Source organism: Hemicordylus capensis, chromosome 1 (genome assembly GCF_027244095.1).
Source record: "Hemicordylus capensis ecotype Gifberg chromosome 1, rHemCap1.1.pri, whole genome shotgun sequence".
In the NCBI taxonomy this organism is placed as follows: Eukaryota; Metazoa; Chordata; class Lepidosauria; order Squamata; family Cordylidae; genus Hemicordylus; species Hemicordylus capensis.
The window spans coordinates 118,470,124-118,483,787 of NC_069657.1; the positions used below are offsets into that span (position 1 = coordinate 118,470,124).

General features: G+C 42.9%; 1 protein-coding gene across 3 annotated transcripts in view; it reads right to left on the reverse strand.

Moving 5' to 3' along the window:
• Nucleotides 1-6,028: 6,028 nt before the first annotated feature.
• SWAP70 (switching B cell complex subunit SWAP70) overlaps nt 6,029-13,664 on the reverse strand; it is a 69,699-nt gene continuing 62,063 nt past the window's right edge. For all 3 annotated transcript variants that reach the window (XM_053274882.1, XM_053274900.1, XM_053274892.1), the window contains 3 exons: nt 13,045-13,243; nt 11,632-11,728; nt 6,029-10,696 (listed from right to left, as the gene is read on the reverse strand). In XM_053274882.1, the coding sequence (XP_053130857.1) occupies nt 10,584-10,696; nt 11,632-11,728; nt 13,045-13,243 (409 nt within the window). In that variant the 3' untranslated portion in view covers nt 6,029-10,583. The remainder of the gene's footprint in view (nt 10,697-11,631; nt 11,729-13,044; nt 13,244-13,664) is intronic.

Consider the following 13,664-nt stretch of genomic DNA (forward strand, 5'->3'; position numbering starts at 1 on the left):
TTCTCGCAGGGTAGGGCTGCCCAGCCCAGCCCAGCCCAGTTGTTAAGCCCATCTCTTAGCTGGGGTTAAGGGCTCAAGCAAGCCCTTAACTCAGGCTCTGGGGTCATGTGTTCACTGGGGTTATGTTCCGCCCCAGAGGACAGATTCAGGCACCCAGAGCACCCATCTCCCGGGGGAATCCCCCAATGCATCGCGCATGTCACACGGATATCTGGACACTCATCCCAGCCTATGCCACGCAGCACGGATTGTCTGTGAGCACAGGCTGTTCTCCCAGCTACAGTTAAGAGCTTATCTGTGGGGAGGGTGAGTTAAACCAGCCTCCTCACCCACTGGCCCACCCACCCCGTCATGTGAATGACCTCTCTGTATTGCAGAGCTCTCCATCTGAAAGTCATTGAACAGAAACTACTGTGCAGTTCCAGTGTTAACAACATTTGGGCTGTTAAAGAATAACTCCATCCACTCCCAGACTTCAACTCCTACAAGCCCTATGAATACAAGGTAGGCTCTGCAGCAGTGAGTGAGGTGGCATTCCTATTGAACAGCTGGTTATGCAAGTAGGGTACAGTGTTTTTGGATTAGGCAGCAAACTACTCAGTAATTTTTACTGAGATTATTTGCCTTAAGTTATAACTACCAAATTATTGTCCCTGTTTACACTCCAGTTGAATTCATTAGTGTCTTCTGCTGTGCACTAGGGGTCAGTTTAAGACCATGCATACATCAAGCCTTATTTGCAAGCAAGAGCTGAGGTTCAAAATTCCTTTTACCATGAAGTTCCCTGGATCCTTTGGACAAGACATACGCTGTCTGCTTGCCTCACAAGGTTATCATATTCCAGCATGAGTTGCCAACAAGCATGCAGTCTGCAGCTCCTGTACTAGCATCATGATTCTGCCTATATTTGGAGACTGGGAAGAGCTGAGGCAAGATGCTGAGGCTATTCTCATGATGGAGATAAACTGGGCCCAGCCCAGTTCCCCTCCATCATGAGAACTACCAGGCTCGCAGGCGAGCCCGGTGGTTCAATGGCAACTAGCCCACCCAAGAACCTCTCCCTTAAAATGAGGTTAGTGGAGCACTCGCTCTGCTAACTCTTTTACTGATTGTGTGCCACCGCAACACACAAGTGGACCCCCAACCAGCAGACTACAACAAGCCTCCCGGCCTTGGGGGGGGTCTCCCCAGAACTCACGAGGTGAATCCTGGTACTTCTGGGGGGCCAGGTGGCCCCTGATCCCCACTGCCCCTACCAGCTCTGTGACAGAGCCGGTAGCCGTGTTGGCAGCCGATCCGGCCACCCAAGGACGGCTCTCTGCTTGTTTGGGGAGAGCGGGCTAAGCCCTGCCAAACCCTCCTCAGCTCCACACGTCGATTGTGTGTAGAGCCTCGTAGTGTGTCCTATTCAGTGTTTTCCTATTCAGTCCTGTGTAGCATCCCTTTTCTAGTGGCTGGCATCTCCCTTGTGTTTCTTTTTAGATTATGAGCCCCTTTGGGACAGGAAACCATAATTTGAGGACTGGTGTGCTGCAAAAGTTCATCTCCCTACCCAATAGCTCATGACATAATTCTGAGTAAGACACAGTTAAGATGACTCAGTTGAGGTCAGTAAATCCTGTCTGAGAAGGAGTAGATCAAGTGGGAGGACAAAGCCAGGGCTGGGCAGGGAAGCAAACCAGAAAGCCCTGCAAAACTGTCACAACCAGAGATGCAAGTTTTGGGCGGTATAGAAATACATTAAATAAATAAAATAAATACAAACAAAGTCCAAGGGAAAGACACAAAACCACACGTGAAGCTATATTATCAGACTTTTAGTCCCTTTGTGGTAATCATTAGGGATGTGCATGAACTGGTTTGGACTGGTTTGAATGTCAGGCAGTTTGGCCAGTTTGAAGGTGGGGAGATATCTTTAAGGACTGGGGAGGGTGCTATTACCCCTCCCACCGTTGCTGTATTTTAAAACGCTCCAGTGGGGCTGCAGCATACCTCCTTTCCACCCCAGTGCCTCCTCGAACCAGAAGTGGCTGGAAGTGCCCAATGTGCTTGTGCATGTCATGCATGCGCACATTGCGCATGCACACAATGTGCACACCGGGCAGTTGCCGACCCACCAGACCATTTTAAAAGGTAGCGCTAGTGGGGGAAACGCAGTGTGAGGGGTAAGAGCCCCCTCCCCCATCCTTAAAGATATCCAAATCCCCGCACACCAATAAATAAATAATAATAATAATAATAATAATAATAATAATAATAATATACTCCGTGTTGTGGTGTGTTTGGTTAATCCATTCCTTGATCCAGGCTAGCTTTTGAATGGGGCTTTAGTTAGATGTATTCCAGTCCTGGAGTAGAGGCAGGGCTAACAAACAGCCTGCAGCAAGAGCACGGAAAATCAGTCTGTACTTGCCCCTCTACAAATAATATCTATTTCATTAAGCTATTAATATTCCTGATTCCACTGTACTGCCTTGTCCTTGCATACCACAACTCTTTCCCTTGGATTCTACACAAGTGATAGCAGGTGGCTAGTATCTGAGGCAAACGTCTTTCCTGATTGGTCTGTCTCCTGACATTTTACATTGATATTCCAGGGGAACTGGAATCTCCTAGATACAAAGTGTGCACTCTTGCTGCATAGCTGCTATTGTTGCACTGACTAGAAAGTGTGAAGGGAAGCATCACATCTGAAATCAATTAAACTGGCACAGTTGTGCCAGTATAATTAAAGTGAGGAGTGTTTTAAACATTCCACCATTATAAGCCCTGAACATTCTGTTGCTTATAAAGTCAAAGGTATCCACCCAATCCCTCTGAAATCATGCACACATCAAAGAGGGGGCACGAGACACCACCGCTCCAGTTTTTGTGCAAAGTTTTTAACTCCTAAAAAGAGGTTTCCAAGTTTTGGCAACCTTTTTTCACCACAGATAATGTATATTTTAAAATGTCTTTTTAGCATTTCCAAAATATTTAAGTCGATACGGGACTGGTGCCTTTTGCTGGTTTAAAAAACATCAATCTAACAATTTTTGGGTAATTACTGAACAAAATCCCCATAACAACATGGAAAATAACTAAAAGAAAGTAAGCTAAGAACTTAACTGAGTATGCCCACTGAGAATTCTGAAGCCAAAGTTGGGAGAGGCAGGTCCTGGCAATTTCTAGTGAGTGACTTCCTGGTTCTGAACATAGGTGCCTGATAAGGACAGTGTATGAGCACTCTTACACTTGTATAGTTAAACAATACCCCCCCCCTTCTGTTTCCTTTCATGGGTATTTGTTTTGTAAAAAGGACTTACCAGCAAGGAAAGTATGTAGACTTAAAAATAAATTCCATTGCATTCAACTGTCTGATCCTTCCCTGGTAAATGCATATAGGATTGCACATGCTCAGGGATGTAAATCAAACCAGACTAATTTGTGCTCCCAGCATATTTTGCTCCCTGTAAAGGTAAAGTGTGCCATCAAGTCGGTGTTGACTCCTGGCGACCACAGAGCCCTGTGGTTGTCTTTGGTAGAATACAGGAGGGATTTACCATTGCCTCCTCCCGCGCAGTATGAGGATGCCTTTCAGCATCTTCCTATATCACTGCTGCCCGATATAGGTGTTTCCCATATCTGGGAAACATACCAGTGGAGATTCAAACCAGCAACCTCTGGCTTGCTAGTCAAGTCATTTCCTGCTGCACCATTAGGTGGCTTGCTCCCTACAGGAGACCAGTAAGTCCCACTGAAGCAAGGAAGATAGGTGGGGAGAAATAGAGAAAAATAGAGAAAAGAGCAAGAATTAGCACTATTCCTCAGGAGAAAAGGAGAGGGGGAGAATGAGGAATCCACCTCTTCTTGGTAAAATTTTAAGATAGGTGAGACATGTCGGGGCTCAAGGAGCTCCCAATTACACCCTCCGTCCTAAAAATCATTCTCCCTGATCCCCAATGTGGAAGGAGGGCTGGTTGTGGTCTCTCACAGTAATGAGATAAAAACCACTCTGCAAGTGCTCAGAAGTAGGGCCATCCCTGGAGGTGTGCGGGGCTGGGAGTGAATCAACATGTGCAGGGCCTCATTAATATTTCAGATCATTACAGAATCATACCAATGGGTGAAATACAGTGTAAACAGTGTGAGTGAGGTTTTTGGACAGGTCCAACCAGCTTGGACATATAGTGCATTTCTAAAGAAAAATAAAAGCACAACACATGCTTCACAGTTCTCATTCAGACCTTTGGGGTTGCAAACCAACTTGAACATAGTGCATTAATAAATAAATACACCAATATTTATTTAATTAATATTGTTTGTTTATTCCAGATGTTTTTGTAATTTTCTGCCATGAAACAAGGCACTTAGAGAACTTTGATAGGAGTTTTTTTAAAAAAAACAAAAAACTAAAAGCCAACAATTTGCCCAATCCTCTTCAATTTAATTATACATATTCCTGCCACCCTGCCCTACATCTCTGTTCAATACCAAAGCCCTATGCCAAGTCATTCCAGGGGATCAAAGGCTGGGGCAGAAAGCAGGGGTGTTTTGCCTTTTTTAAATGAATGCAAAAGACAGATTCTTCCATATAGGGATGGAATGATGGTCTAAGGGGGTGGGGGTTCAGTTCCAAACATTTTTGTAATGTTCTGCCATGAAACAAGCCACTTATAGGACTTTTGATAGTTTTTAAAAAATAGAATAATAAACCACTATTAAAAACCAGCAAATTCCCCAATCAGTTTCAAATTAAATATTCAGAGACTTCTCAATCTGTCCTACCTCCCACCCCCGCCATCAAAGCCCTATGGCAAGCCAATCTCTAAATACAGGGTGGAAATAACCACAAAAAGGAAACATTATACCTCCATTACCAAGCAGGCAAAGGCTGGGCTGGGCAAGACAGAGGGCAGCCAGCGCCTGGGACAGTTGCCCCCCCCTTGTCCAACGGGCCCTATGTCCCTGGAGGTGGGGCACTTTAAAGGAACCAGCAGCACGGGCTGCTGCTTTCATGGAGTTTTTAGAAGGACAGCGCTGCGATGGTGCAGGGGAGGCTTGCAGGAGGGGCAGGTAGGACCTGCCTGTCTCCTTTTAAAGGCACTCCTTGCCCCACACCAAAATGTTTCAGCTGCAGGGAGCTGAATAGTTTTGGTGCCGATTCAAAGAGGCTTACATTACATCTCTAGTAAGCTCTTCCCCCATAGTGCCATATCAACTGTAAAGACTTTGTACAGTCTGGTATGTGATAATGGCTTCAGCAATGAGGCTCCATGCACCTGCACTTTGCCTTGGTCTTTCAGCTGGACATTGGGCTGGGGAGGGATGCATCCAGACAGACATTTAACAGGTGCACTTTCCCTAATCACTTCCTAGAGATGCCCCAGATGAATTTCTGCCTGATACATCTCTGAAGTCTTTACATCTTATATGGTGCAGAAGCTAAGATGGTCACCTTAACTTGCAATTTCCATTCTTTTTAGAGCACAAATGAAAATGTAAAGCATCTTAACTCAGCTTAAACTGAAGGTTTCTGGATTACTGAATATAGTTCACAAGTTGATAAAACTGCCTGATGAACTAGTTTTAAAGCATCATATCATAAAACCAATTTTTAATGTTGGTTTTAAAGAATTTTAGTGTTAATGATTTTAATATTTAAGTGATTTTAATTGTAAACCACCCAGAGACCCAAGTTTTGGGCGGTATAAAAATATTTTAAACAAACAAACATACATACATCTTCTAATCTTAGCAAAGATGCACCTAATTAAACTCTACAACATTTCCTAATAATGCTGAACTTACCATATTGCTGTGATCATGAAAGTCCATCTAAGGGGTCTTGCGTTGCACCCTGTGTGTACTAGTTACATCTGCTGTTGTGTGAACTGATCCTATGTATCAACCTATTTCTTACAGTTCTGGCATTATATGACAGTTCCTAAAACATACAAAATGTGGCTACAGGCTATTCTTCGTTTGAGAAGACATTATCGTAACAATGGTGTCCACTCCACCCCCAATATGAGATGAGTCAGCCATGTAAGAACAGAAGCTCTCTTGTATTTTAATAGATAATAAAGCATATGAAAACAGGCATCACTGACATTTCCTTACAATGGTCCAATATGCTACAGTAGTCAGGAAAAATATTAAACTAGCTTAACCAGTACAACTTAACACTACAAACTGAAAACGGTGTATTTGAACATTATAAATACAATCTGAACTTGTCCCTCATTAGATGTTGTCAAAGTATAATTATTGCTAGTATTGGTAACAAGTAACAACTCAAGTTACAAATGTGAACATATCAGCAACAGAAACAGTGATTATGTACAGTAACTACACATCTGAGAAACTGAATGTCATTAATATCCATGCATATAAACATCTGTTGAAACATTTAAAAACCTTTTCAATTAGCAAAAAAAATGAGTTAATCACACAGAACTATTTTTTCTATTTTTGATCTTCTATTTTTGTTTGCTTCTTATTTGAAGAGGCCAAGATATTGTTCAACCAACATTGCTGTGGCACATCCTCCATTCATTCAAAGCTGCTTGCATGATATTTTTGTAGTCACTCTAGTGAAATGAATGGAAGGAAGGAGACAAGTAGCAGCACCTGCTTGGTTCCACCTATGGTTTCCGGAATTGACCAACTCTGAGGTTGTAAAGTTTTGTTGGTGTAATATTAAGGCATAGGGAATTCAGTAATAATATTCTATATTCTAAGTATCTAAAAGGTTAATTTTTCATACTTGCAAAATAATTTAGCAAGTATTAGCTGCAATACTAGTCAGATTGTAATAGGAAACTGTACAAGTTTGTTAATAAAGAAGCAGTTGGTCAGCAAGAAAATGAAAAGGTAGCTGTACACCAGAATGCATCTGGTTGGCTTAGACATTCAGAATTAGACAGTCTTGTTTTATGTTTTATTTAAAGGAAAGTAGTCCAGCTGTCTACAGCAGTGAATTCCAAACTATGTGCTCTGAGAGGGGCTGAAAAGCTGCCATGTTAGATGCATTTACCACTGTGTCCCAGAATGAGGAGGTCCCATGCAGCACTGATTCCTGGCCCTCCAGAAAAAACAGTCATATATATATTATGAACAGTGACATCATTCCAAAGGAAAGGGAAAGGGAATCTGTGTCAGCACCATGACACAGCCCATGCTACAGCAAGGGGAGAGAAATACCTGAAGCATCACCACTGCTCAGAACGTCTCATCCACCAAGCCAGCCTCATGTTAAAGCAAACTTAAGCAGTCATCTGAGGTGGCAGATTATCAAGGGCAGGAGCACACTAGCTGCCATTGCTCTTGCCAGCACTGCTGCCTGTTTCCTCATCTCCCTCCCGCACTGCCACCAGTAAGTAACAGAACAAAATGCCACCTGGGTGTGTTGGCTGTGAAAAGGAGGGGGCACAGATTGAACATGAAAATATGACGGAGAGGAGAGCGTTGATCTAGAAGGACACACTGGCCTGCAATTCTCCTCTCCATTTCCTCTTCCACTCATACTCTCCTCTTTTTCAAATCCAGCATGCAATGGAGGAACAGCTCTTTCTCCTGCCTCCGAGCAGCAGCAGGCAAGGATGCAGATGCAGGGGGAAGGGGACATCATTTGGCACCCCACCTCAGGCACTTATTCTGCCCTTTCTGCCCACTGGGTAAAAACTGGGAGGCAATATCATCTGTACTATCCTGAAGCTGCACAGGATGATGTATGTGCCTGTGTTGTTTTGGGAGCAGAGGCAGACTGAGTTCAGAGAGAAGCATGGTTCCAATTTTAATCTATTAAAAAACTGTTCCTTGGGTACCAAGAGTCTGAAATAATAGACAATAGATTTGCATAAAAGCAGGCATATATTTACAAAGAGAGCAGATTTGCTTTTTTAAAAAAGACATTCGTTTGAGGCAAAATGCTTGATTTGAAAACTTTAGCACACTATCATGGTGTTTGCTTGAGGCATAAAACCTCAAATACTCCCTTCACTTAAAAAAAGGGGGGGGGAATCCTGTCCCACCACTGGCCTAATCAGCAATAATTAAAAAATTTTAATTTACAAGAAAAACCATACAGCAGGAATACTGAACACATTCTTCTCCCATGAGATATGTAATAATGTCTCAAAACCAATTATTTGAAAGTGTTTTAAGTGAAAAGTTCAGAAGTACACACTGCCAGAATTCTGACAAAAGTTATTTTCTATTTCTAGAAAGCCCGATTTAAGTATTCGTAGCACAATTTTAAGTTCCCCAATGAAGAGGTAATATGTACTCCTCAAAATTACAGATAACCGAAGTTCTCTGCCACCCGTAGGTAGGTACCGTTTAGAAATCAGACCAAGTCCCGCTTTAGTGCAGTCAAGGGATAAATAAATCCCTGTAAAGTTCACCATTTCTTTACTTTTTCTCTAACCACATTCACTCACACCAGTGAAGACAGAAGTTTTGACTTCAGATTTTAGGCTGTTCCCGAGGTTCTCAGTCTATATGAACTGGGAATTCCAGGGCATTTCAACACAGTCTTAATGGCTATCTGGAATCATTCATAGGCTCCTGTGTTTCTCCATCGGACTGTGAACTCTACAGACTAGATAGGATAACCACTCTACTGTTTACATAATCTTTCACTGCCTCAAACATGTGATAAACAGTCCAAGTTTACAGTTGGTCAAGAATAATATTGTGGCCTAATTCACACAATAGCTAGAATCTAGGTTTAATGTGGTTTCCTGACATTAATATGATTGTGGGAATCTCAGATTTCTCTTGGGCTGTAAACCAGTACTTAGTCTATGTAAAGTTGCCTTAAGAAAAACCATCACTTGATCTATTTAAACACAGCTGTTGTAACTGATTTTCAGACCTTCTGTTTGTAAGTTTGAGAGCTGTTTTTTGTTTTCACTAAATTGTAAATTTTTTTGTTTTGCTTTTTGGTATTTATGGAGGAAAGATTTATGAATTATATTAGGGGTTTATCTTAGCTCTACAGTTGCTGAAATTATTAGGGCCACCTTTATGCAAGACCTGTTTCTGTCTCTATTGTTGTAAATGAAGGTGATTGCTCTTAAGATACAAATTATTTTATGGGGATGTTCATCTTTTATATTACACAAGTGTTTTCAAGCCCGTTTAAATAACGGGCGCTAGTAGGGGAGAGTTCCGCCGCTCGCCTTCCTTTCCCGCCCACCCGGCGGGCTCCCTCCTCCATCTTTCCCTCCCTCCCTGCCCTTTCTCCAGAGACCCAGTCACCGGCCGGGCGGTCTCCGGACGGGCCGCTGCTGGCCTCCGCTGCCCGGCCGGGCCCTTTGCGGTCGCCTCCGTGCCGGCCTCCGTCTCCCCGGGCCGGTCTCCGTCTCTCCCTTCTGGCCTCTCTCCTCTGGCCGAGGCGGCAGCTCTGCCGCTGCTTCGGTCAATTTCCCCCGCCGTCTCTTCCCTGGCTTCGCGGCGGCCGCTTCTGGCCTTTCCGCAGCCGGGCAAAGCAACCAAGATGGCTGCCTGGTCCCTGTGTCCGTTTCTGCCTCGGCCGTACTGGGCATGCGCTCTGCGCATGCCAAAAACGGCCAAGGGAGGCACGGACACACGCCTTGGTGTCCACGGACGGACACCAAGGCTTTTATTAGAGAGGATTATATTATGTAGTTATAATATAACCTTTAAGGTTACTGTCTTCTGTTCTCTTGAGACTTGACTGAATTTTTCTCTATGTATGTCACTCATACTGATGAAGAATTCAAAAACGTTGTTAGGTGCTACACATTCTGGTTCTTATTCAACATAGTATAATTTATTTTTCCATGAAAGCTGTATATTATATTTATTCTATATATTTCATGAATATATTTTTAACCTTGAACCCATGCCAAAGTGGGAATCTCAGATTCATCTCGGGCCGTAAACCACCTTGGTTTGGGTTCACAGAATCATGCTAATGTCAGTAACCCACATTAAACTTAGATTCAAATAATTGCCTATATAAAAAGATCCATAATGTCCCTTTGTGCTCCACTCCTCATCTTAAAGGTAAAGTGTGCTGTCAAGTCGATTTTGACTCTTGACGCCCACAGAGACCTGTGGTTTTCTTTTGGTAGAATACAGGAGGTGTTTACCATTGCCTCCTCCCATGCAGTATGAAATTATGCCTTTCAGCATCTTCCTAAATTGCTGCTGCCCGATAAAGTACCAGTGGGGATTTGAACCAGCAACCTTCTGCTTGTTAGTCAAGCATTTCCCTAATGCACCATTAGGTGGCTTGCTTACCCAGTTCCAAATCTAAGTTGCAAAATTGAAACACTTGCATTTTCTTGTTTTGCATAATTCATTCCAAAGAGAGTTTGTAGACCTCTAGCTTTCTTCCACATGCATACACCCCCACTTCTGCCATAATTTAGACTCCCTATATGTAAGAGAATGAGGATCCATTAAAAATGAATGTTTAGTCGACAGCTTATCATTTTAGTCACATTCAACTTGCTGATGAACTAACTCTCACTTTAAGCAATAAACTGGTTTAGATTCATTTACTTAACAACTAGATTGCTCTCCCCCACCCCCACCCCCACCCCACACAGAGAGAACTGCAGACATGCTCATTGCTCAGAAGTGGTCCTTTTCCCCTTCCAGCTCTTCTCTCTTTGCTCAAGTTCAGCTTCTGTGAAGGCTGCTGGTCCCCAATTTGTGATCAAGTGAGGGTTCTTGGAACCTAAAAGATATAACATTTATAATACTTGAAATACATGCTCTGCCCTCATCTTGCTCAAGCATATGTAGTTTACTTGGGATAGGTTGTGCCAGAATATGGAGGAGTGTGCGCATCCCACTGCAAGTAAGAGATATGGATAGAAAACATCTACGTTTGATTGCACATCCAGGTTATACCAGCAGTTCCTGATCTTGCAGAACATGTGTCCATAGATCTCCTTTGTTTCAGGGTGGTGATTTTTAATTTTGTAATGTGGGATTTTGCAGGTTCAGCCACTTAGTGTTTGAATTTTGTTAGTATCTTTCTTCTTCTCATCTTCAGAACAACAAACCCAAGGGATTACATTATAGTCTGGCTCTGCCTTACATTTTTATTTAAGGCATAATAGGAAACATAAAGATTGTTTTTCTGGTTCCCAAGCGGGTGGAAACCCTGTTTTCCCAGTCCAAAAAATGAGGAGAACTGAATCCTTAAGGAAGTTACATTTTGCCAGTGGACACTTACTTTCCCGAAAGAGCTACAGACATAAGTTACATTGCTTGTGGTATTGTCTCCTTTCAAACATTTATAGGAACACCACTATTTGTTCATTATGCAGAACAATGAAGTAAGTATGACTGTGATAACCTTTGTTCTCAATGCTTTTTACAGATTTTACACCACTATGTCACTGCAGTGGCTTACAAAGGATCTGTCATGCAGCAGCTACAATCCCATCCGGCATTCTTTGCAACCAGTCCCTATATCTATTCAGAGCTTATTTTAATCACATTTGCTAGGCTGTACCATTTCCCAGTTCAGTAACAGGAAGTGCAACCCAGGATGATTTAGTAACAGCTTAGACTTCCTGAAAACCACAAAAGTTTACTATAGATAAAGAATAACCAACTTTGGCACTGGCAGTGCTGATTCACAAATTAAGAGGTGGTCCTTACCTGGTTCAATTAATCGAATTAACCCCTCGTGCTGAGCCACTTTATCTTTCCAACTCTTAGTATTGCTTGCTGCTACTTCCAACTTCTTTTTCACCTCCTAAAACAACATTCAATTATTTAAAACCTAGCACCACCACACAGGATTCCAAATGATGAAAAATTCCAGTTCACTTTACAACTGAAATTCCAGTATGCAGGAGAGGCTCTCAAGACCTCAAAAGGAGATCCTCATCACATTTAGGTGCACCATTTAGGTGCACCTAAGCCATTGTGAAGTGGTTGGGCAGAGAAGCCCACCTTTGCTGATTTCTGGTTACATCAAGCTGTGGCAAGACAGTTACATGGATCTGCCAACATGTGTAGGATTCAGCCTGGGTCCACATTTGACACACCACTGCAGACACTTGGAGATGCATTTGCAGTGCATGACAAACACCCATCGGCACCACCCATGGGATCAGGGGGAGGGGCCAGGGCCAGCTCCCTTGTGCACCCCCTTCACCCTTTCTCATGCTGTGGGGATGGGTTTTAAAAACTTCAAGTTTGGCAGGGAGGCAAGAAGAGAGCTCCGTTCTTGCCACCCTCACTACTAAACCTGCAATTTAAAATCTATCCCCACAGCATTGGGGGAGGGCAGTGGAGTGGCAGGCAGGTGAGGTGATGTCAGAGTGGTGGGGGGCAGGATGCCTGCACTCACCACCCCTTCATGAAGGTACCTGCCTTCTGAGGTCAATCAACTCACTTCTGCCCATTGGGGCTGAATCCTGTGCATGCTGGCAGATCTACACAACTGCCTCACTGCAGACTGAACAGTGAGGAGAATTACTGTATCTACCCAAATAGAAGGTGACTCTGAGTTTAAGACGATGCCTTAAAAAAAAAAAAAAGAGGTTAAATACAGGTTATACCTGTATTTACCCCAAAGAAAGAGGACTCTGAATTCAAGATGACCCCTATATTTAACAGGAAAGAACTGGTGGGGGGTGGGCTAGGCTTGGGCAAATATGGTGGGGTATTAGCACAAGCATGATTGATTTCATGACTACTATATGATGAAGTTTTCAAAGCGAGACTGAGTCTATTCCTGCACTGACACTTGAATCCAGGTTTCGGTCCAAATACACTCTCACTGGACCATATTGGCTTTCATCCCAAACTTACCTGGGATCCAAAATAAGTTTACAGTTAATGCCAGTGACACTGTGGAGTTTATGCAACGTGAACATGAATGTCCATTAGGAACTGACATAATTCTAGATATAATTTGCAAGTGCCTCTCCATACTGGTGATGACTTGTGATGGGAGTTTAAATCATACAGCATACCCAGCCTGTTATCCACTCTTGAATTCATTTAGTTTAACCCTCCTCCACCCAACAGATACTTAAGAAAGCAGAATTTACATTTGCTTACCTGGTATTGTTCAAGTGCTTGCTTCCTCTCCAGTTCCAGTTGTTCTAACTGTTGCATAGCAACTTGAAGAGCGCGTTCCTTTATTATTCTCTGGTTTTCCAACTCCTGCTTCTCTGCTTCTGTCATCTGAATGGTCTGTTGCTGCTCCAAGTGCCATTTCTCTAGCTCTGCTCTCTTGGTTGACTCTTCTTCCAGCAGCCTAGAAAGAGATTACAGCAGGAGAGGACAGTATCTCTTAGGAATACTATCTATATGATTAGTTATCAAGGATAAATAAATTTTGGATCCCTTCTCCAGATAAGTCTAATCTCTAGAAAAAGTTTCTCTGGAAGGCATTTTGCTTACACACTCCAGTCCTGACTACTACAGTTGGATTGACATTTAAAGCAAAATTTAGGAGTATCGCCATCTCTATTTGCTTTTAGGAAGACCCTCAAGACACACCTGTTTTCTCAGGCTTTTAACTGAAATTAATTTCAAACTGCTTTTATCCCATGGAATTGTTTTAACTTTTTATTTTGTGAAAAAGTTTTTACTCTGTTTTATTTTGTTGTGTTCAGTAGACACAGGCCCAGATGGGAAGGTGTGCAGGCCCAGATCGGGAAAGTGCCTGCAGGAAT